The sequence below is a fragment of the Epinephelus lanceolatus genome, chromosome 10, assembly GCF_041903045.1.
Source record: "Epinephelus lanceolatus isolate andai-2023 chromosome 10, ASM4190304v1, whole genome shotgun sequence".
NCBI classification, from domain to species: Eukaryota; Metazoa; Chordata; class Actinopteri; order Perciformes; family Serranidae; genus Epinephelus; species Epinephelus lanceolatus.
The window spans coordinates 18,286,831-18,310,900 of NC_135743.1; the positions used below are offsets into that span (position 1 = coordinate 18,286,831).

General features: G+C 42.2%; 2 protein-coding genes across 4 annotated transcripts in view; both read right to left on the bottom strand.

The window, feature by feature from the left end:
- The window catches only part of cadm4 (cell adhesion molecule 4), a 211,066-nt gene extending 209,521 nt beyond the window's left edge, over positions 1-1,545 (bottom strand). For all 3 annotated transcript variants that reach the window (XM_078171716.1, XM_033641309.2, XM_078171715.1), the window contains exon 1: positions 1,151-1,545. In XM_078171716.1, coding sequence (XP_078027842.1) covers positions 1,151-1,223 — 73 coding nt within the window. In that variant the 5' untranslated portion in view covers positions 1,224-1,545. The remainder of the gene's footprint in view (positions 1-1,150) is intronic.
- Positions 1,546-9,110: 7,565 nt separating this feature from the next.
- LOC117266236 (B-cell receptor CD22) lies at positions 9,111-22,392 on the bottom strand. The gene is made up of 7 exons (XM_033641312.2): positions 22,234-22,392; positions 21,371-21,492; positions 19,348-19,543; positions 18,050-18,195; positions 15,867-16,011; positions 10,885-11,029; positions 9,111-9,927 (listed from the first exon to the last, which is right to left on the bottom strand). The coding sequence occupies exons 1-7, from the start codon at positions 22,283-22,285 to the stop codon at positions 9,840-9,842; spliced, it is 894 nt and encodes a 297-aa protein (XP_033497203.1). The 5' UTR covers positions 22,286-22,392; the 3' UTR covers positions 9,111-9,839.
- Between the last annotated feature and the right edge of the window lie 1,678 nt (positions 22,393-24,070).

Below are 24,070 nucleotides of genomic sequence, written 5' to 3' on the forward strand. Positions count from 1 at the left end.
AACCCTTTCGCTGCCTCAGGTAAACAAAGAGCACAACAGCCACAGGATACAAATCGGTGAGGCAACATCTGCACGCACTTCCTCGCTGCTATTCCTGCTCAGCCAGAATCACTGAAGCTTTGGGTGGAATTGAACAAGGCTTGTTATGAGACTGTATTTTTACTACATCCAAGCAGATGGCACCAAACACCATGAGGCTAAAGTTGCTCAGAGTCATGATTGAGCCTAATCCAAATCCCTGTTTTCGCAGCAGATGCACTAGTGATCATGAAATATATTGTGCCTCAAAGGGAGCAATGCAGGACTATCCCAGCCTGAGAGAGGATCCAGTGGGGAGAGTAAAAGCAACAAAGGGCACTGCAGGTGCCATTTCTAGTCTTTGCAATTGATTGTTAGATGTTATTGTATCTGATAAGGTGAGGTCTCAAAGGTCCTTTCACTTCTCCACGCTGCTGCAGAAGAGGAAAGCAGTAACAAACACCACTGCTCTGTCTGGTGTGTGACACACGCCTGGTCCACTGCGGGCATTGTTATGAGCTCTCATGTGGCTTTCAGAATATTCAACCGGAGCTCTCTACATGCATGCACACACACACATACACACACGTCTCTCAGGGATCCGGTGCTGTCTCCCCCAGCAGCTATAATACAATAAATCCCACACACTGCTCTGTCCGGAGAAAATAATCAAAATGCAGTGACGCACGCGGGTCAACAGAGCATGGGATGTTTTCATAAAATATGTCTACGTGGGCAAAAAGTGACACGGGCATGCTCCTTTCACTTTTTGGTTTCATTTTTGGGGTTGTTTGGGGTCTTTCCAGCTTAGCCATTCCGAGAAGACGTTAACACAATGACTCATGCCCCAAAAGCAATACGGATGTTGCCCGGATTTGCGCAATGGGCTTTGCTTCTAATTACCCAGTGGTGGATACTAACAGTGGTCCGCAGGATGATTGTAAACTGCACGTGTTTTTGTCCCGCGGTGTTATTCCTCAGTCAGAATAAGCCCCGTGCATTTCTGCGCGTCATTCAGCTGCGTCTTGGAGGACTTAGGCAAACTTGCGGGGAAAAGCCACAACACACCGAGGCGGCTTAACACTCTTCTCATTCACATCACACTCATTCACTGTGTGGCTGCGAGTCTTACCAGTGCGCACCAGGCAGGCGACGGTGATGATGGTGAGAGGGACGCAGTAGTTCCACACGGTCGCGAAAGCCATCGCTGTCGCTGATATTCCCCCCTCTGATCTTTTCCTCGGTATTCCTCTTCCTTGGAGAAATCAGAGTGACATGAACCCGCAGGTTCACTCTCCGACAGCGCCTTCAGCGTCCGCGCGCGTGTGTGTGTGTGTGTGTGTGCGTGTGCGTGTGTGAGTGTGATGGCGCGCGGCGTGCGGACCGTGCGTCAACGAGTGTGTGTTTTGTCAAGCGCTCAATTGTCAGTGGCAGGTTTTTACATAGTAATGCTTCCTCTCTGACACACACACTCTCACACACACCCACTTTCTCTCCCTCTGAATGCCTGAATATGATGGCTCGGCCGGTTTTACTTGGTTACTTTACATTGTAAATATATTTCAAAGCTTGCCAATAGGGCGGGCCTGTGTGTGTTTCCGACCAATTGCAGAGAGCAGGAGCAGGTGGAGGGGTGTGCGGATGAGCGAGAGGGGCCGGGCTTTAAAAAGAAATGGGCTACACAAGAGGAGAGCAGGGGAGGGAAGAAGGATGCATCTTCCAATTAATTGAAATCAATTCGCTCTAAATGTGATTGATAACCAACATTAATTTCCCGACGCAAATAACCAATTTATTTAAAATTCAGTGCCTCGGACCGAAGAGGATGTTTGGCGCTATGATTAAGATGACGACACTGAACCAGATGTTCAGAGTTTGAAGGGACAGTTGTGTTGCGTTCATTTATTGTATTGTGAAGTCAGTTGCAAGATTATTATGCAGCAGGGGTGTAGGTGTGGTTTCAACATTGGGGCGACACATGTTAAAGGTAAAGGTCAGGAAAATTTGAGCTACATGCACCTAACTTCCTGCATTCTGGTGATTTTTATGTGATTTTTCTTTTTTCAAGATTTTTTGGGGCATTTTTAGCCTTTAATATATAGGGCAGGCAAGTGTGAAAGGGGGAGAGAGAGAGAGAGGGAATGACATGCAGCAAAGGGCCACAGGCTGGAGTTGAACCCGGGCCGCTGCGGCAACAGCCTTGTACATGGGGCGCCTGCTCTACCACTAAGCCACCGACGCCCCTTTATGTGATTTTTCTGCATTAATTTCTGGTGTAAATGTCTACTTTTGTTCATACAGAATGTGCCTTTTTCGGGGCAGTGGGGGGCGTGAGCAAGTAAACATGTAGCTTCGGCGATTCTCTCATAAGTTGGCCCGTCCCTCACCGTTCCCGTCATCTGACGGTTAATGGCCTCTTCGTTTGCAAGGACAAGGAGGGCGCACAATTCTTTGTCTCCCCAGTTGCTCATCTTTACAGTGTCTGTCAGGTTTGTGTTTCCCTCTTGCTACTAGCTGCTCATTCCTGCTATCAGCTGTTTCCAGTCCACCACCAGTGGGTTGCATGTGCAGTGTCATCAACAGCTCCTCCCGTGGCGGAAGGGCGTCTCGTTCTTTTTAAACCAAAAACGTTCTGCCAATATGTTTACCCTACACAGCGGAAAATTGGGCACCTTGAATCAACTCGCCAATTCGGCTCTGTGTGTATAAACGCTCGCAGCTTGCCGGCAAAACGGCCCAACATTCGCAGAAAATCTGGCAGTGTAAAAGGGGCTATAGAGACAGACAACCATTCACACTCACATTCACACCGACAGCCAGTTTAGAGTCACCAATTAAACTGCATGTCTTTGGATTGAGGGAGGAAACCGGAGCACACGGAGAAAACCCACGCTAACACGTGGAGAACTCCGCACAAAAGGGCTCCTCTACCCTGGGTTCGAACCAGGAACCCTCTTGCTGTGAGGCAACAATGCTAACCACTGCTTCACCATGCCAACCCACGCATAATTTTGCTTTGTGTTTTAATCAGTAATTTATGATCCAAATTAATTTTTACAATAACCGTTACAGGAAGTAGTATGTCGCCTACTTCCTGTTCACAAATTCTCATATTATAGCCAAACAGTGCACTGAAACATGAAGACATTTTAGGTGCATATGTTCTAAACAATAAGGGGGATGTGTCCCCTGCGTCCCCCCTGAAATACACCCCTGTAATGCAGATTCAATATGCACATATATCATGTGTGCGGATTCATTTTATTGAAACTTTATTTAACCAGGAAGTCCCATTGAGACTGAAAATCTCTCTTACAAGAGAGACGTGGCCGAGGTGGCAGCCAATCAAAACACATTTAAAATGCAACAAATACAACATAAAATACAAAAATCCACAATAAAACAACAACTAGTCAAAGATAGAGGCCTCTCAAGAAAAACACACACATATCTCTGTCACCACATTCTTTAAGCTGCCCTTTAATTCACCAGTGGATATAAGTGTTTCTAATTTTAGAGCATTTTGAGCATTGTTCCATCTGCATGTAAGAAACCAGGTGACTCACCTTCCTCTAATTTCAAGGCTGACATGGTGGCAAACAGAATTATTCTCTGTAAGATTATACTTCTTTATCAACAATACCTATTTGGCGGTTAAAACTGGAGGGAAGGTGGTATGACTCACTGCCAAATTAGAACATGTGCAGCGGTCTTTTATTGAGATTAGGGGACATTTTGTTGCAGAGGCTGCTTTGTCTCCAAAATGTGCACAGGACTCATAAAGGAGAGCATGGAATAGACCTGAGTGTATGCGGTTAAATCACCATTCACAATGACGTTAATGGCCTGGAACAAAAACTTGTGCTTCGGACGCACCAGTGTTTCTGCTCATCTGTAGTCAGGGCCTATTAGGTACTGCTAAAGGGGCTCTTTAACTTTACCCTCATGCTGTGGCCACAGTTTGCCCATAATTGTGTTTTCCAGTCAGAGAGCGCTGCTCCATTATGAAAATTGTTTCTCTTTCCACATCTCTTTTTTCCCCCTCCTAATCTAGTGTTATACCATGGGCTTGTAGCCTCCAAGGCTTAAAGGCATCTGTTTTGAAACCATCTTTGGCGCTCCCTTCAGGCAACTTTAGGGATAGCATGTCATGGGTCTCAAATCTGCTTAGGCCTCCCTCTCATCTGACTCAAATCCTGACACTTGACACACAGTTTGGTTCAAACAGTCAGGAAAAGTTCAAACAGGCAGCAAAGCATCAAAGTAGTCTATTAGCATTAATATTAATATATCTACCCATGACTTCCACAAAGTTGCTTTGAACTCTCGCCTCATATTTGACCTCTTTTGCGTGGATCTGTGTGAAATCTTGAAGTCTTCAGGGCTCTCTCCGCTCCATGTTTTTTTTTTTTTTTCCCCGACACAAGTTTTTAACCTTGTTGTTTTGGCGAGGGTAGTGTCTGCCCAACTCATTCCCCCAATTCCCATCCCATCCCATTTTTCCCCGTCAGGCTCTCTGCGAGTGTTTGTTCCCCAGTTGGCAGGGAGTCGATGGCAGCAGCTCCCTTGCACCAGATGGGGCATTGTCAGGAAGTAATGAGGGGAAAACACCTGCTTCTCCAACGAACTCCACTCCTTCATTTCCAGCCATTTGACACAACATATGCAGGATGCACACACAAAACCAAGTGACCGTGACGAGAACAGCAGTGGGCGATGGCATACAGTTACAAATGCCTGGCACTTTGTTGCGTTAGTCAATGAGGTGACATGTTTGGTATAATTCACCTTTTCTTGTAGGTCAGTGTACTGAGGGCTGACAGGACGTTTGCCTACCTGCCTTAGTGTTGACACTAGGGAGGAGTTGCCAGACTTTAATGTCACAGATCTGCATCCTTGTCCTGTTAGGACCCTGCCTGCAACAGAAAAAACATCTCGGCTGCTCTGTATTCTCCGCACAGCTCCTGCATCGCCCTAAGCTGTTGTCCGGTGGTTTATCCATGAGGCACTATCAAGGTCAAAATGTCACTGTAAACTACACTTCTCTCCCTCCCAACCACAGCCTTTTACCTCAGGGACAGCTCCACTGTGTGAAATTTCTGATACATAATCTTGTCTTTTCTGGCCAACCGGTTGAAGCCCCAGCACCAAAGCCCTCTGGGGAGCACACAGCTTTTCACTCATGACTGACTCAAAGGCCAAAACAAGATGGTGCTCGCTGGCATTTCACATGCAAGAGGGCATTTGAAATTTACAACATTGTATTTTTTTTTCAGCAGGGCGTGAAACTTAAAAAAAGAAAAAAAAAAAGTCTTTCAGTTTCGGTTGTAGTCCCGCTATCTGTTGTCTCTTTATTCCTGGGCTTCAGACATAAAGCATAAGACGAAGTTTGTAGAGTTGGAAAAAGAAATACATGGAGTCTGTAAAATGTTGCACAAAGGATGGCTGCAGCCGAGGCGAGCTGTACGGGGGGCTTGAATAATCAGTTTAATAACATTATCCTGGCTGTGCTCTGTGGCGCATGCACCCGTTAATGGAGTGTCATTGTTAAACTGCCGCTTCGCCCATTATTAACGACGGCCTACGGTCAACCACACACCGATAATAAAACCACATAAAACCCAACATAACTTCAACAGACAAGTGTAATGAAATTCTTTGCATTATGAGCTCGGTTATGGTAATAAGCGATGGTGCTGTGGCACGGCGTTAAGGGTTACAAGGCAACAGAGGAGAAAATTAAAAAGATGAAGTTGTAGTCTATGATGGTTAATTCGGGTGAGAATCAGATGAGACTAAATCGTGTTCTTATTGAGGTAGAACTAGCAGCAGCTAACTATCTGGGCAAAGTTTCAAGGTTATGATTATTACGGGAGACAAATTTGGGAGAGAAAATATTGCATGAGGTCTGGGGCGAGATTCTGGGAAGGCTACACAGTTCTTCTTTTTTGTGTGAAGCATGGTTTCTTACAATGGGAAGTGGTGCATCGCACTTAACACTCGCCTATCTAAGATTTTACATGGGTGTCTTCCCAAACTATGACAGATATATTGGCTCTGCCCATCCTTGTTTAACTTCTAGAAAGTGAATTTTAATTCTTAATCTGATTTACTGGGCCAAAAGCTTGACCCTAACGCTTCCGGCACTCTCTTTGGGGTGTCAACCTCTTTACACTCTTTCTCTTTATTACAAAATAATGTAATCACCTTTGCCACTTTACTGTCTAGAACACTGATCCTGACAAAGTGGAAGCCTCCCATATCTCTGTCTCACACTCACTGGATTTAAAACGTGCTATACTTTGTTAAGTTGGAGAAAATAAGACTCTCCAAGGAAGGTCTACTGCATTTATCAAGGTCTGGGGCCGTTTTCTCACATATGTCAAGAATGCTAATTTCTTCAGATATTCCAACCTAATTAATTGTTGAGGGGGAAGTGTGGCTATGTGAGGTTTTTTGTTTTGTTTGTCTTGTTTTGTTTTAATGAGTCGAGGTATAACCTTAATATACTGTTGAACATCCTCATTATGCATGTGTGTTATTGTCATGGGTTTAGTAGGGCTGGGTTCCCACTTCTATATAAAATACATGTCTCTCTTCCCTGGTGGCAAACTATTAAAGATGACTGTATTGGCCCTTTTTGATGTTAGTAAACAGTATGATGTTTTTTGGTGGGCGGGGCTTAGCTGAAGCCAAAAGAATTCTCCACAGATGTTAGCTAGTACTAGCTAGCAAATTCTGTTGGCTTGTTTTAGTCAAAGGAGGAAGATGATGTGAGTGGTGCATTCAGAAATATTCACTGAGTGCACTCTGACACAATCTGGAACGTTCCTAAATTCGTAATGCTGTTGGAATAAACCGTTCAGTTATCCAGAGCATTGACTCTCTGAGTAGCAGAGTGCACTCTGGCAACACATGCTCACGGGGTCTGCCCATTGGTCTGACATCCCATTGTTCCGACCATATTAAACCAGCACAAAAACCACTTGGTTAAGGTTAGGAAAAGATCATGGTGTGGGTTAAATTGAAAAAGTTTGAGAAAGTGGCAAACACATAAGCTGTGAGCCTGCTTCGCCTCAAGCCTTTCCCAGCTGACCCAGAGCCGGTCACGGCGCACCATCAAGGCAGAAATATGCCCGCCGGGAGCCGTTCAGCACCGTGGAGAGCTTCCCACACAACCCCAACCCCAGAGTTAATAACAGGAGGTTATGGTGTTTCACTCTCTTCTCTCTATGGCACTTGTATCTCGACCAGTAGCCTACTTTTGTTGCGTTTGCTGATCCTCTATGGTACACAAATACAGTATAGCCTAGTATAATCACATATCGGAACAACGGGACGTCGGACTAATGGGACGTTGGACTAATGGGATGTCGGACCAGTGACATGGACCCATTCTCACTCTGATCTCGTCACATATTGACATTTGGTCATGGACTTTCCACGTCCACATGCGACTTGTAAGGTACCCTGGGTGCGTTGGTTGTTGATGTTCTGGGATACCATGTGAAGTTCTGTCTGTTACATGCATTGTCTTCTTTCAAGATACACTTCAGGAAACACTACGGTGGTACAACACTGCGAATTGACTTTTTTTTCCCCTTCAACAACAAGCACACATGGTTGGGTTTAGGCAACAAAAACCTGTGGTAAGGTTTAGGAAAAAAGACCAGGGTTTGGCTTTAGAATTGTACGAGACACAAACACCGCTCTCTCAGGTGAAAGTCAATGTTTGTTGTTGTCCTTGTCCCACTGCGTTTCCCCCTGATGCTGCCAGGCACCGTTAAGCTGTAATGGCAACCGTCCGCGCATCGTGCCAACACCTTCTTTTGTTGGTATCTGACGCCCCAAGTCACTGTCCAAGTGCTGCATTTCAGTGACTATGGAGTGAGACCGGGCGCACTCTGGGCACTCTGTCTGGGTTGACAGCGCAGCGGAGCAGCAGAGCGCCAAGCGCCATGCGGAGTGAATGTGTGATTAACTTAACCTTTGTAAAATTATGTCGAAATATGACGCTCCGTTTCTTCAACCAACAGGGCTCTTAATTTAGTGTTTACCATGTTAGGTTACTTACTGTCTGAGGCCGCGAGTGTTACTTGAATAAGTAAACACTGACCAACAGGACCAGACTGGCCGACCTGTATGCTCTCACTCAGTGGACGGATGATTTGACTGGCTTTGTGGTGGTGGATTATTATGCCAAGCTTACAAATGAGTGCTTGAATGGTTTCCTCCAGTTTGTTTTGCTATTGAAGCTAACGTTAGCTAATGTGCTAAAAAGTTAGCATTACAGAGAAATCCAACATTCCTCTTAACACCTCCCCAATTTCTGATGAGGTGGACATGATAACCCTTAATACACATAATGTCATTCATCCCTACAACAGGAAATACTTTTTCACTAACCTGATATGAAGTGTGTGCTGCACATGCAAGCATTTTTGATGATCGCCTCCGTCCAGTCCTTTCGTCCTATCGCATTAAACCATGTTGTCTTTGATTTGCTGATGGGCAGTGGCAGCTGGTATGTGATAAAACTTAACTTTTGAACACCAAATAACAGAACAAGACAACATTTTAAGACTCCTATGTAGCCTACAGCCCTGTGGTGGCGAGTCGTGTTTTGCCTCCAGCTAATGAAATGACGTCACTGTGATGTCAGCCCTAAAAGGGTCTATTGGTTTTCAATTAAACAAAATTGTAATCCTGTAAAACCCAATAAGAAAAGTTTCAAGGTTACCTGACCTTACTATTATTCTCACTGTGTGTAAGTGTGAGTTCTTAGTTAATGCATGCGTTCGTGAGCTGAACTGACTGTGAATGGGTTTGTGCCTGCGGGCAGATGGGGAGAAACACAAGCATGCACAGGCACAGTACTTGGACTAAAGGTCATTGCTTCAGAGTAAGGTCTTACAGACTGAAAGGGAAGGTTGGTAAACAAGCTGATGCAAGCCTGAGATGGCTTTGGAGAGGAGAAGATGTGCGGCCAAGCGAGCACACATGTCCAGCTTTCAACACGTTGTCAATACTCCCCAACCTCTTTTGTATCCCTGAGGTGGAACAAAATCAATGACACACAGGAGGGCAACACATAACAATTTCTGAAAGCCATTTAATATCAAAGAAATCCAAAATACAGTGAATTAAATAGTAGAGTGCAATGTGCTTGAGAGCTGTCACAGTAAAGAGATTATAATAACCTTCTCAAATATGCTTTGAGCTGCTTCTGCTTTAGGGTAAAAAAAAAAAGGTTGAAAAGGGAAACAAAATCAACAAAATAAAACCTTGTCCTATCACCCAAATGGTTCATTCATAGCACACAGCTGAGTAATTATGTTTGTAACAGAAAAGAGAGAATTGCATTGAGTCTTCGCAGCTCTTACCCCACACAAGATTAATCTCCCATCGTTTTGCTAAGAATGTAGCTCACCATTTTCCACGCTGCAGAATAAATGAAGAGAAAATTGCCAACCTTTCTCTTCAAGATGCATAACTGAAGCCTATACCCACAAGCAAAGCCGCCTCTGTGTCTCTAAAGCAATCATTTGCCCTTCAGTTTTTTTTCCCACACCCAACTTGTTACTGATTTTGATTTTGCTCTGCCTTCCCTGCAGTCTCCAAGTATCCCTCGTTGCTTCCCTCCTTTCCTCTTTCTTTCCTCCCCCAATGTAACCATCCATAACCCTTTACCACCTCCTCCCTCTTTAAGTATCCCCTATATGCCATTGCTCATTTTCTGGCCACCCACTCCATCTAGCTCGCCTTTTCGCTCCATCTTCTTCCTCCCCCCACCCTCTTCAACCTTCTACTCGCCTGTGCAGTCAAACCAGAGGTTGTTTGTCTGCGCAGGTGGAAGGCAGGGACTCCACACTGGCTTTGTAGATGGGCTTTTTCTGAGACCGGTCATCACTGGAGAGAGAAGAAAGAGAGGGGAAAGACAGAGGAGCATTATTATCGGTATATCGACCTCCCAGTAGGCACTAGAAAAATATAAGTGAGGAAATTATAGACTAGAATCGAGCAATGGAGCAACACCTGGCTGATGATATGAAAGTCCATTTTTCTCTCTTTAGCTACCTGTCTCTCTCTTCATACACATATGTTCATATACAAATGGTAGCACATGCTCTTATGGAAGTTATGCCTTTTGAATTTTTTTTTCAGTCCATATGGAAAAGAATTTAATGAGCGAAGCTGCATGGGGTCATGGTGCACATTAACATGCTGTCAGCAATCGCTTTAATGGGACTTCTGCCACTGCTCTTATCATTGCGGTGGCCTTTTTTTCCCCTATGCTTTATATACTATCACAGAAGTAAAGCTGGTGCTATTAGCCTTGGCTTTTCACAAGCATAAAGTGTGTGGAAACACATGGGAGAGGAGGGAGCATAAAAGAGATCAAGGATGGAGTCAAGTAGGTCACGCCAGCTGAGATAGACTTTAATATTCAGTGTGAAGAGCACCTATTAAAAGCATACAGGAACTAGTCTGCACATGTGTGGAAAGGTTTTCTGCAAGGTAAGCAAGGTGTGTACTGGCACATGTGCCAAAACACACACACTTTAACTGAAATGGCCTCGGTCCTATCCCGAGACAGAATGAAATATTACAGCCATAACCATATCCATAATATGAAGTCAAACTGCAGGAGGAGAGACTGAGGACTGAGTTAGGGAAAATAGGAAGTTGAGTGTGGATGGAGTGCAGTAAAGAAATCAAACAATCACACAGGCGCGCACAATCAGAGGCCCATTATCCATCAGGTTTTGAGTATGATTTAAAATGAAGATCAGAGGAAGTAAAGAGAAAAAGACTGCTTATTATGAGAGAGGAGCGGACGCAAATACTCAAACAGTTGTTTCTTACATGGGTCCCTTGCTGGTCTTGGTCTGCTTGGCCCTGCGGCACAGGAATACACTCATGGAGACGATGAACACCAAGAGAGAGACAGCCGCTGCCGAGGTCATCAGGATGAGACGGCCATTACTACTCTCATACCAGGGGGCATCCTCTGTGGGACAGATCAGTCAGACATGAAGGGAAACATGCATCACACAGACTCCGAAATCAGCAAAACTACAAGCTTCCCGCCTCTAGGCAAAGCTTCTAAAGGCAACTTCCTGTTTGTTTGTGGAAGAAAAGGGTCTGTGCAGAGTTCAAATGGCCAGACTGCTGTACACTGCGCTGATCTTCAAGAAGTCTGCCTTTTACAATTTTAAAAGCTGTCTGATTATCCCCGTTGTGCAAGGACAAAGGTTTCATTTCAATTTTGGGGGAGACATATATGGAGTATATGGGGTTTGGGATCCTACTCCAAGAAATTTTGAGTGCCTTTTCTGCACGAGTCTATTGTAGAAATTTCTTTAATTTTGTCAAAATAAAAGACCTCCGCTGAAGGGAAGAATAAGCACATGTTCTAAATACTGATGGGGACGTGTCCCCCGCATCCCCCCTCTAATCTACGCCTATGCCTTCATGTGCATACATTCACACAAATTATAAACAACATTTGCTGATTTTTCAGGGACCTTTTGTTCTAAAACCTTTCTTTAGAGAAGCGGAAAAAGTAAAGATTATGGTTATGAAGATTTAAGGCAGCAACAAACATGTGCTTTGTATGTTCACATATACAGTAATTCCATATGTTGACATTTCATCCCACTCAGGAATGTTTGCGTATGGTTTGTACTCTCATTGTAGTGCAATTCAAAGCAACAGCAGTGACATGCAACATTTGCTCACCATACCTTCAAGGATGAGCAAACATTGTTCCAGCATCTAGAAATTATTGCTTTTTTAATTACTACATGTGCTTCAGAGAAAATACCAGAGACACTGAGGAGCACACTGACCAACAAGTCAATTGCAGAAGTAATAAGACAACTCTACCATAATAAATAACATGCATTGGCTTAATTGCATTTTTAGAGGTTGCATAATTTCAACGATTGAAATCACAAGGCTTATGAATCCCACTGGGTGAGAGGACGGTGTTTAAAAACTGCAGTGCAATAACATGGTGCAGTCATCTCACAGGTCACTGATAAAGATGATGAAGACAGATGAAGTGCCGTAAATTGGATTAGCAATAATGTTGTAATGAAATTAGTTCTCCACTTGAGTACAGTCTTCACGTTTCATGATAAATAAGAGAGGTCATGGAGATTCAGACAAAGAAAAAACGGTCACTTTGTAGACGTCCACCTACAACGGCAATTCTAACTATACTTCTAATCAAAGAGTGTCTGCCATCATCATTTGCTATAATGTACTTTACACTTTCTGATGACATTAGAAAGTCCCATGGCACCATCTGAATCTCAGAAGACCATACAGCATCATTTGGAATAAATAAAAAGTAAAATAACAAAAGTGTTTTTGACTTCTCTACACCCATTTAAACAATTCATACATGTTATTGCAATGGTGTAAGACAGTCTTAAAATAATAGTAAATGTAAACAAGTTGCTCCCACATCCAAAAACTAGAGTGCTAAAACTCAATTTTGTGATGTCATCAAGTATAAGCTTAAAACTGCCCCACAGACAATGAATTGGGACAGATGTTATAGATCAGTGTTTCCCAACTGGTGGGTTGTGGTCCAAAAGTGAGTTGCAGGTATTGTTGGAGCCACAACAACATTCTTTGTATTTGTTTTGATTCATGTTTAAACTAGTCCATACCCATTGGTAGCTTTGTCACCTTCTACCTATGCCAATCCTCAATGCCTGTGTGCAGTTTCACATAGATTGACCACGTCAGTGAGTAGAAAAACGTGGGACAGACAGAATGACTGACTGACAGAATGACACACTGACAGTTTCCGTGATTATGTACAGCATACCATACCATGACTTAGTCATACCAAAAATTAGAAGAAAAAACCCTCAAAACATTGGACCACAGGGGGAGCCACAGCGATCGGTTGCATTTTAGCCATTTTTAAGCATTTTTCTGTTGTTATAGCGCCACCCAGTTGCCAATTAGAGTTAAATTTCTCCAGTCACCTTGAGGCATCCTGTTCTACATATCTACCAAGTTTAGTAAAAATCAATATGGCGGTTAGGCCTAGATAGGAAATTAGCTCTGTAGCGCCCCCATTTTGTTTGATGGGGTCAATAATGGAGGGGTCCCCTCAGATTATGTGTGGTCATATGCCTACAAAGTTGCGTGGTGATCGGTGAAACCCTTGAGATGTTATACACCTTTATGTGATGAGCCACGCCCTCCACAATATTCATTGCCTTATAGAAGCTCAGTTTTAGTAAGTTTTCCAACTTTTGCCAAGAGGGAACTTTAGATATTGGTCCCTAGATTATGTTCACCGAGTTTCATGCAGATCAGACAAACTTCCTAGGGAGAGATCGATTTTAAGTGTTTTTCAAAAGATTCAAAATGGCGGAAAATCTATATAACCGGAAGTTATTGAGGCGAATTTGTTCCTCATGAGGAGAGGCATCTCTGTGCAAAGTTTCATGTCTCTACGACATACGGGGCATGAGATATGCCCATTCAAAGTTTGCAATTTCAATCAGTTGCTATAGCGCCCCCCTTTGGCCAATTGATGCAATATTGCTTCATTGGCATCCTCCCATGACCCTCTACCACTGTGCCAAATTTCACATGGATTGACCAAGTCAGTGAGGAGGAAAACATGGAACAGAGACACAGACAGAGTTTTCGTCATTATATAGTAAGATAGTAAGATAATGGTGACTTCATGTAAACAGATGCAGTTCAGCACTAGAACAGGTAAGGCAGGTAATATAGGTAAGGTGCAGATGATGAGAAACAAGTGTGTGACGGGGTTAGCAAACAGTTTTTTGACTTAAATGTAGAGTTTTTCAATATAAAAACACATTTAAGGCTCTAAAGGGTGAACAGGGAGAACTTTTCGGTCGTGTGTTAAGTGTAACGGCATGAAGAGTTTGTAGCGTGGGAACTGGAATTGAAGGATGGAAACTTGGACACCGAACGATTGAATGGACGCTAACCTGTGGTTGACTCAGACACTGTGGAAACCTACGTGAGATTAACATACAGTGTTTTACCTGTGTGACTTGAACACGTGTGAAAGTAAATGGGTCACTGCACCCAAAGATACTGTTTTTTTAAGTGGGCCTTGTTTTTAGGTGGCTAAAAACTAAAGAACTGAGGCTCTGATTTGCTCAATGTCATTTCATTCTATGTAAGTGATGCAGGGGTTTTTCTCCCTGGATGTTATTTTAAACTACAGTGGTTTGGTCTATATAGGTACAATTTCTGAGTTTCAGAGCTGAGAACAGTACCATAGAAAAAAGCTCATTCAGGTTTAGAAAATAAAACAAACATTCTGTGGCAGACTTTATACCCTATGAAATCAAAAGTTTGAGACTTTCTGGCTTTGAGACAGAGTAACTCATATTCACACAATACACACACAATATTGACTGAGCGTTCCTGAGCCATGGAAATACTTTAAAGCTACAGCAGGTAACTTTTATGAAAAAAACTTTATGTCATGTTTGCTGAAACTGTCACTATATCCCCAAGGTATTACATGAGACAGTCTGTGAACAATATCATGTCCCTCTTCCTCTTATAACTGCTTCTGATGGCTTTTACTAGAATCCAATGAAAACAACCAATGAGAGAAAAGAAGTCACTAACACAGCTGTCCGTCAGGTCAATAATTGCTTGTGAACTGCCTGCAAACTGTAAAAATACACAGTGCTGAATGAATATAAATCAAGATTCTGTTACTGCATTGCTCATTTCTACCCTCAAATGTTTTCAGAAACATATTTTAGTGTACTGTTTGTCCAGGAATCTCCTAGCCACTGGCTTGACCAGCTTTCTCAATTTACAGCTAAACAGTTCACTAAAATATGTTTCTGAGAGCCTCTGAGGCCTGACACAGGCAGTGCTTTAACAGAATCCCTTTTAAGAGGAAGTTAAAAGAAAAATTAAAAACAAAGAAGTTTAAAAGGTGAAAAACACTCGTGAGGCATTAGAAACTGAACTTTTGTTATTTTACTTTCAGTTTTTATTTTGCTCCAAATGATGTTATATAGTCTTCTAACATTTAGATGGAGCCATAGGACCTTCAAATGTCACCAGAAAGTATAAAGTACATTATAGCAAATGATAATAAGCACTACAAGGCAGATTTTCTGTCTCATTTAGTGCTGCGTGAATATAGTAACAGTTTCAGCAAATATGAGAAAAGCTTCTTTTTTTTGTAGCTTTAAAGGTCAGGTAAAATGCCTGCTTTTTTAATATCTAATAATTTTCCTCTTATCCTTTAAAGTTGGTGCAGTTCTGTCATTGCCATTTATTTATGTTATTTAAAACGTATGCTTCCGCTGGTATCATCTTAATTATTTTTTATTTGACATTTTAAAGGCAATTTCATTTGGGACATCTTTGTCACCTTTTTTCATTTAAATTGTTTTCATAAATGTCGTCACCTCTCTTTATTGCAGCATCAAGTCTTTTTCCAACTTTTTATAATAATTTTCATGTGCAGATAAATTAAATCTTTACCCTGCACTGCTTCCTTAGAAATGCAGGGTTTTAAATGTTTCACACCTTCACAGATGAGACCATCTGCATTTGCTCCTGATGACCTAATTGCACACAAGCTCCTGACCTTTCTGCTCACATTTAAGCAGCTGATTGAACAGGAAATAGAGCACAATCTTGTTTTTGTTTTTGCTTCGGGGGATTTTGACAGCTGAATTTCCCAACAGTTACTGAGAAACCTAAACTGGTTTTTAGAGAGAGGAAATGGGGAAACAGTTGCTCTGCTCTCTGTCAGTATTAAAGACAATAGGACGTGTCTGGTTAGATGTATAGTGTTTTCTTACCAGGCAGCACGGTGATGCTGATGGTGCGTTTCTTGCTGAGCGACTTTATAGAGGGGTGCTCGGCCATGCAGGTGTACTCTCCCCCATCCGTTGCGCTGATCTTCCTCAGGGTCAGCGTAGAGGAAGGCAGGATCCAGTCGTCACCCTGAGAGAGAAAGATGGAGACTGAGGCATAAAGTAGAAGAGAAAAATGGCTGGATTGTTTGCAGCCCTTAGAGAATTGACAAACTCCTACAAATTAAAATTGTGCTGAACTGAGGGCATAAAAAGACGGAGAACAGACGATGCTAGTTGGCAAAAGACAGAGAAACTGTCAGACATGAAGAGTGTAAAACAGAGCAAGAGAAAGAAAAGTGTTATTTTGGCTGATTTGTGTATGAGGGAAAGAGAATAAAAAATAGAACAAAAAAGAGGGAGAAACAGAGAGACTGGCAATGGCAGTGGGACACAGACAGAAAGGCGGCTATATCTGCTGGTGCACGTCCCTCAGAAAACAGTCCCTAAAGTCCCAAATGAAGTGTATTTACCTGAGCCGTAATCCCAATGAATGAACACACATCGACACAAGTCAATAACCCAGATAACACCATCATCCGCAAAGAATGATGCCGCAACAACAGACTGTTAACACAACCCATAATGAGATGGCGAGGGAGCGGGATGAATTGTTGACACAAAAATAGCAGCACTATTATGAGATAGAGCCCGACATGGGAGGAAACAAATAATAGGCCAAACACGAGGATTGGAAAACAAACAAATGTGGAGGAGGGGGTAAAAAAAAAAAAAAGACATTACACCATGCAAATGATTTGGCTCCTGGGAGCTGCAGCTCCTGCCAAGAAAGTCCATTTCAATTTGAATGGATCTGAATTAAGAGGATTTCCCATAAAGGCCAGGTCTGGCCAAAGCAGCATTTTGTATGCAAATCCACTGGCTCCCAAAGCAGTGGCCTGTTTCTGCCTCTGTCCTGCTGTCATTACCGGGGGCCAATGTGCCCACGCCGACTGTCTGTCAAAGTGGGCCATTCTGATGCCACTTTCTGCCCCATATCCGTCCTGTCATTCGTACAGTAAGCTCATGCACACATTCATCATCCATCCCATCATTTCCTTGTGTCATTCCTCTTTTCCAAAGGTTTTGTGACTTATGTAAATGGAGCACGAATAGATCGACAGGTGAGTCGCCAGTGCTGGTGCACTAAATGATTCCAACTCCACACAGTGACGGACCTGTCAGTCACACTGACAGTTATTATTATTCCTCATCAAAGTGACAGTGCTGTATTTCCAACAAATAATGACAAAAACCCTAAAGCACTACATATGATCATGGGGAGGACAAACAGTATTAGCTGTATAAAATGTCCACTGAATTGGATTTGGGCTTGTAAGCCCATTTAAAACCCGGATTAGCAGTGACCCTTTAACAAGCACATTAACCCCGCACCGACTTATCAAGAAGAATAACAAAAGGGAGAACTTGGCAATTATGTCTGCCTGTTCCCATGATATCGTCATGGTTGCGCAGCTTCATTTCACCTGTAACTTGCTGGCGGTGGCAGTGTAATACCATTTTCTCACCACAAGGGCACAGTGTATCTCCCTGCACTCTTCAAAACTTCTTTTTGTTCTACATGCCTGTTGTCACTATGGCATTTTACACAGAAATGTCTTAATTTCCCTCGGGCGAGGGTTCCTTAGCTCAGCGAAGAGCCCAGTTGAATAATTCAATACTGGTTAACCAAACACTAAAAAAATCATTAGAAATCTATCCACATAATTGTTTTCAGGTTGACTGGCTCTTGTCTAGACCTCATTAAACTATTAATCCTCTGTAAGTGGGCAAGCTGCAATCCCCAGCGAGCGGTGGGCCTAAGCCAACCGGTCACTTAAATACAGAGCACTTCTTCAGAGGAGGGGATGGAAAGACGACAGGCGAGGGGAAACAAGTAGCTTGAGAAACTCGGGGAGAGAAACAGCGTTGGAGGAGAGAAAATTAAAAGAATGCTTTGAGCGGAGCTAAGAGAAACAGAGGGACCTGAAGAGACTGGAACAAGACAGGAACGAAATAAAGAGGTCACGTTGAAACTAGAGAGAGGGAGTGAGAGAGAGAGAGAATGACAAGTTTCCAAAAGCGTAATGAGGACACCGCCACCGTGCACAATCCTGAGGCTTTCTCACGTCTCTATTCCAGAAGTAGTTCGGCTCCTCTGATGATAAGGTAGAGCACTTCACCACCACGTCATCCCCGAGTCGCACCTTCAGGTCCTCTGGGACACTCAGGTAGCTGGTGAAGCCTTCCCTGGACAGTGACGGTTTGTCCATATCTAAAACCCAGGAGGAATGAGAAAGAATGACCAAGCATTAATGAAGCAAGGAATTTAATACGCTGAAGCAACCTCTTGAAGGGCTCGGGACGTGACTGAACACATGTTTGCAGTGGTGGCAGCTGCTAAACACTCAGATCTTTTGAGTATATAGGCTCAAGTATGAATGCCTCCCAGACTGTACCAAGCAATCAATAATAATGATAATAGGCTTCATCTTATCGAAGTCTTTAGAGAGGCAGTGTTGTGAATAATGGCTCATTTTCTCTTCCATCTCAATAGATGGCCCATGTCCATCCAGCTCCTGGCTTCTCTCCCCCTCCGTCTCCTTCAGTCCTTTAGTCCATTCTAATCTTTGCCTCTTATTGATTCCCCCCATGAGGCTGAGGAGCCTATCAAACAACATTACGGTCGATTTGATGGCCACTGAGAAGATAGAGGACACTGATAATCTGACTAGCTACGCCATGGATGCCGTTTCATGCAATTGTGTATCCTTCACTGATAACTTCAAACTTGAGCCCCACCAGGAGAATGCCTCTTTGTTTGCTTGGAGTGCAGAAAAAAAAACAGGAAATGACTGTAGTCAGCCTATCATAGCAGCACGGTGTTTGCACTGAATCTGTACTTTTTTTGCAGTTGTTTTGTTGTACACCCTCTGCAGCTGCATTGCATAGATATATCTTGTCTTATTAACTATTAATGTGTTTTTCTATCCCTCACTGTGAAAGAAACTGTGTCCACAGTGTGTGAAAAATTGTCTTTACCTCCTGCTGGTTGGAAACATGACGTAAATTGAAAGGTTTCAGGCTCTCTGTTCCGTCTTCTTGCCTAGACTGTTGTTTACCAGTGAACAGTCAGGTGGGGTTTTTTATGCTTCCGTCTTTGCCAGTAATGTTGACATTCTCAGCTATACCCATTTCCTTATTGGAAAGTAAAAACTCAGAGGCTGTGTATCTTATTTGCATGTCACATTTTTCTCTCGCTTATTGTCAGACTCCGGCAGAAATCTCTTTGACCTCTGCAGGACACAGACAACATGAAAAATCTGAGGCTGCTGTATTTATCAAAAGGGAAATAACAGTGTCACAGAGTGATTGTCTCAAAGACTTTCAGCAGACAGCTTCTACCCATAACAACACAGACACTCACAATGCACTTTGAGGGACAGCGGCTGGGAGGAGCGGTCCTGCTCAGTCACATTTTCAGCGTTGGACACACAGCGGTAGGGCCCCTCATTGCCCCTTCCTACAAAGCGGATGCGCAGGACTGGTTCTTGTTCTGGCTCCCTGAAACCAGTAAAGCACCAATTTCGGAAACTCCAAGCTTGAGTCCACCTCTGCATGTACTGGGAAAGAAAAACAGAAAGAAATAAGACACATAAGAGACTTTAATTTAACCTTTAACACATTTTTTGTTATTTACTCTACAAACGGTGGGCGAACAATTGTTCTCCAAGTTCACACAAGGTTAGAGACTGATAAAGTCTACTGTTGGCTTTTCAACACCATTTACAAGAAATTTAGTTTATAGTGAAATAAGAACATATTTAAAGAAAGAGAGAGCAAAACACATGTAAGATTATGGGAAAAAACAAAATTACAAGTTTTTTTTAAATTAATACTTGATGATTACTGTGGATAATAGAGATGGTAGTTCTCTATTTAACCCAAATGTACCCTCTTGGTTTAAAGTTGACCTGTTATGACATTTGACAGCAGTAAAAACACCTAAATGCCTTTTTTAGCTTGAAATTTGACAACTTTTCCTTATGTGAACCAATAAAATTGTTAAAAAGTGTCATACTTTTGTGTAGGTGCTACAAATTGTTGTACATTGAGGCAGTTCAGGGTCAAATTTGAGGATTTTAGATCCACTAGTTTGGGTAAAATCAAGAAATATTGTAGTTTTATCCCAAAAAAACTGCAAAACTGTACATGTCATGTTTGTGTATATTGTTTTTATGGGAGAGTGGTGACAGAGTTCAAGGGAGACCTTGACTGTCACTAGAACTGCCTACATCCCCACCACATTGCCCTGGTTTTCACCAAGACAGGCACCTGTTAGTCTTTGATGTGTCACAGGGGAATCTTGAAACAATGAAAGAGCAAAACAGCGTAGGTATGATCATGATGCGCATGAGGAACAGAGGTCACAGCGTGCCTCACAACATAATCTTAAAATAAACAAAATAAAACCATCAAGTTCCAGCTAACCAACAGAAAGGTGCAAGGTACCCTGCACGTTGTGTGCGTTGGTTGTTGACATCCTTGGACACCATGTCAAGTTCTGCCTGTTACATCCATTGTCTTCTTCCAATGTACACTTCTGTTTTCACAGGAAATTTAACGTTTACATACAGCCTCTTTCAAAATAAATGCACTGTGTCGGTACAGCACCACAAATTTTTCCGTCAACAACAAACACATGGTTGGGCTAAGGCAACAAAAGCACTTAGTTAGGTTTAGGGAAAAAGACCAGGGTTTGGCTTTAGGATCTTATTCGACATGCCCACCACCCCTCCCGCCCTCCCCACTGGGACATTTGCCACCTTAATTCTCCCTGAAACATTAGTTAAAGGTTAATCACTCATGTATTGATGTCAGAAAGGCTTTCTATATATTATAAATAGATCTTCAAAGTTTTGTATCAGCACTTGTTATGAGGGGATTCTTGGGGCCAATTTAGAAATGACCATACCATATTGTGAAGGTATAAAATATAAACAGTATGTAAGGGTTAAATGCATATTTTGAGAACTTTGGAGCTAAATATCAGATTCAAGAGTAGTCTGAATATTTCATGTGTGAACAATGCTCTGTTGTGTTGAACTACATAGCAGGCAGCTGCTGGGTGTGATATTTACATAGGGCAGTTTATTGCTCAGCCATTGCAAATAAGTTCAGGCTATAAATGTTATGATGTGACAATGCTCAGTAAACATTCTTTTCCCATGTACAGTATCAACCTCCCTGTAAAAATCAACTTAATAAAACCATTTTCTTCTACTCTCAGAGTTATTCACTCACTGAGAGTTTTACTATAACTCAATTACGATAAAACATTTGAAAGCAAGCCCAAGTAACGGTAGTGAGGCTTTTGAACTTTTGAAATGTACCTCTTCTTTTCTTTATTTCCTCTCACACCCAATGACCCAGTTATCCCCATGGCTCACCTTGGAGAAGATCTCAACATGGACCTGGCTGACGTTGAGCTCAGAGTCTTCGTACAGACACTCCAGTGTGACACTGTCTCCCTCCAGAACCGGCTCGGTGGGCCCTTTAATGAGCAAAGTGGCTGCGTGTGGACAGAAATTACACATGCATGTTATTGATCACAACATGAATAGGCAGGGTGGGAGGGGGGCGTTCAGCACTGGGGATCTAAGCTGCTGTTCTGCTGGGCAACACTTTGAAAACAACCGCTCCCTTTTCCTGACATTTGTTTTCAGGCTCCTGTGGGAAAACTGCCAACACGCTCAAAGTCACCATGACCACATGACCAGCAACAGGTTCTTCCACTTTACTGACAGTGGTGACAATAAGGCTGTTTGTCTGTCAACTCAGGCAAGGAAAAATGCACAACCAAAACAGTTTACATTATTTTTTTCACCGTTACGCTGTGAGTATTATGTAAACAGGTCTCTTTATATATAAAGTATGTATAAATAAAAAATATTTAATTGTTCTTCTCGTCAGTCCCTTGATAGTTCCAGCAACATTTCCTGTTTGAGTCTGGGTCTTGTAACCTCCAGGGGAAACCCATCAGTGTGACAGAAGAGAAAGTAAAGCTTTTTTCTCTGGAGGACATACGCACTCAGAAACAGACAGGCGAGCAGACAAACAGCCACACACACACACAAAACACACAAAACCCAACAGCAGCTGTATGAATATACTATATCTGTGACAAAAAGACCAGAATCAGACCTAAAGATTGAACTAATAACTCATTACAGAGCAGCAATACAATTAAATCATTTGAGGAAATAGTATAACAGTTCATTAGAGACAGAGAAACAGATGAAAACATATTTACCATAACTGCCATGAATCAGGGCAACCACTGCGGCAACTAGAAGTACCTTCATGGCTGTGAAGAGACCTTTACAATATCAGGAAAAAGTGCGTACTCCTGAGCAGCTTCTAATCTGAAATGAAAGTTTGCTCTGTATTTATAACCAGGCGTAGGAGGGGCTTGTGTTTTCAGGAAGTAGAAGGCTCAGAGCAGTCTCATATTGTGAAAGCACAACAAAACTAACCATCCAAATCATTATATTACCGAAAATAAATTGCTCAGTAAGCATTATTATACGTTTCTGGTTTTATGGCTCACTTTTTCTGAGAAGCATCAACGCCTGAAATATTAAATGTGAGCTGCAAATGAAGGCACTGCAGCTGATAATCAAATTAATTCCCTGTGCGTCATTAGTTTCTGGGATGGTGTCAGGCCTATCAGGTTTTCAGTCTGGGCTTGTTGTTGTGGTTTGTCAGACGAAGTTCAAAAGGATTTGAAAGAAGTCTCGGCATGTTACCGCAGAGCTTTGTAATTTCTCAGTGTGAGATGTTATGCCAAATTGTGCCGAACAAGCAAACATTTTACGCTTCATTTGCTTTGACCTTTGATTGATTAGCTGTTAACCGGAGCTGAATAGGAGGCGAGATCGAAAGAGATTTGGTCTGTCTAAGGGCATCAGAGATCGTTTGCTGTACTCAGGCTTAAAAAGCTTACAGGGTCATCTTTTGGACTCACTTAGTGTCATACCTTATGAAATATTAGTTTTTCACTTTCAGTCAGACTCATTGCTGCATCCACCCTGGGCCTGCATACCTATAGGCTATTACTGCTAAAATCAGAACATGCTAAAAAGAAAATCATGTTTTAAAAAAGCCAAGAAAATAGTGCAAATACCTTTCAAACCATGTGTAAAATAATTAGGTGTTTATGTATCTAAAATCCATACACTGACTTTTATTTTTTAAACTATGTTTAACTATTGGCTTCAAGTATAGAGGAGTATCTAAGGAGTAGGAGTATTTAAGCCAGAGGGTCTCTTACTTTGCCTGCACTGTATCATCTCATTATGTAAATGTCCATCACTGCTCAAGATATTAACTACTTTCTCTAACTTGATTTTAAAGCATAAACCACATAGACTTCACACAACCAAGCCCTCTTGAAAGCCCTGTTGATAGAAATCTTAAACTACACTGGCCGAACTGACAAAGCAGATTAAATAAACTCCAGTTTATCCAGATTACAGCAGCCAGAGTTTGAACAAAAACTAAAAGGTCTGAGCACATAACTCCTGTTTTATCTTCTCTTCACTGGCTCCCAATTAAACAAAGAACTGATTGAAAAATCCTATTGTTTTTAAATGTTTTAACAGTTTAGCTCCTCCCTATGTAGCTGACATGCTCACAGAGTACACACCAGAGAGATCCCTTAGATCATCCAATAAAGGTCTACTTATTGAACATAAAATCAACTCTCAATCAGCTCATGGTGCTTTTAGTCATTATGGTCCTACTCTGTGGAATTATCTTCCACATGAACTACGGTCTGCTAAAACAGTGTTGTCTTTTAAAAGCAAACTAAAAACACATCTTTTTTCATAAGCTTTTCGCTATGTTTTTCAATGTATTTTTATTTGTTTTCAGAAAATTTTGTTTGTTTTTATCATGTCCTGCTTGTTTTTATATATGTTATACTTTATCATCTTACGTGATATTTTATATTTGTTATGTATGATGCATCTTAATTGATTGATTGATTGAAATTTTTATTGGTAAAACCAAAAGGATAAAAACACAATAAAGCCCAAAGGCTTGTTTCCATTGTGGTCCTTTGGACATAAAACATATATGGACAGGGA

Excerpts from the sequence above, each read along its gene's own strand:
- LOC117266236 (XM_033641312.2), bottom strand. The coding sequence starts at position 22,285 with ATGAAGGTACTTCTAGTTGCCGCAGTGGTTGCCCTGATTCATGGCAGT. Across the intron at positions 21,493-22,233 it reads CCTGATTCATGGCAGTTATG|CCACTTTGCTCATTAAAGGG; the intron begins GTAAATATGTTT and ends GTCCACACGCAG. Across the intron at positions 9,928-10,884 it reads AAGACCAGCAAGGGACCCAT|TGATGACCGGTCTCAGAAAA; the intron begins GTAAGAAACAAC and ends TTCTCTCTCCAG.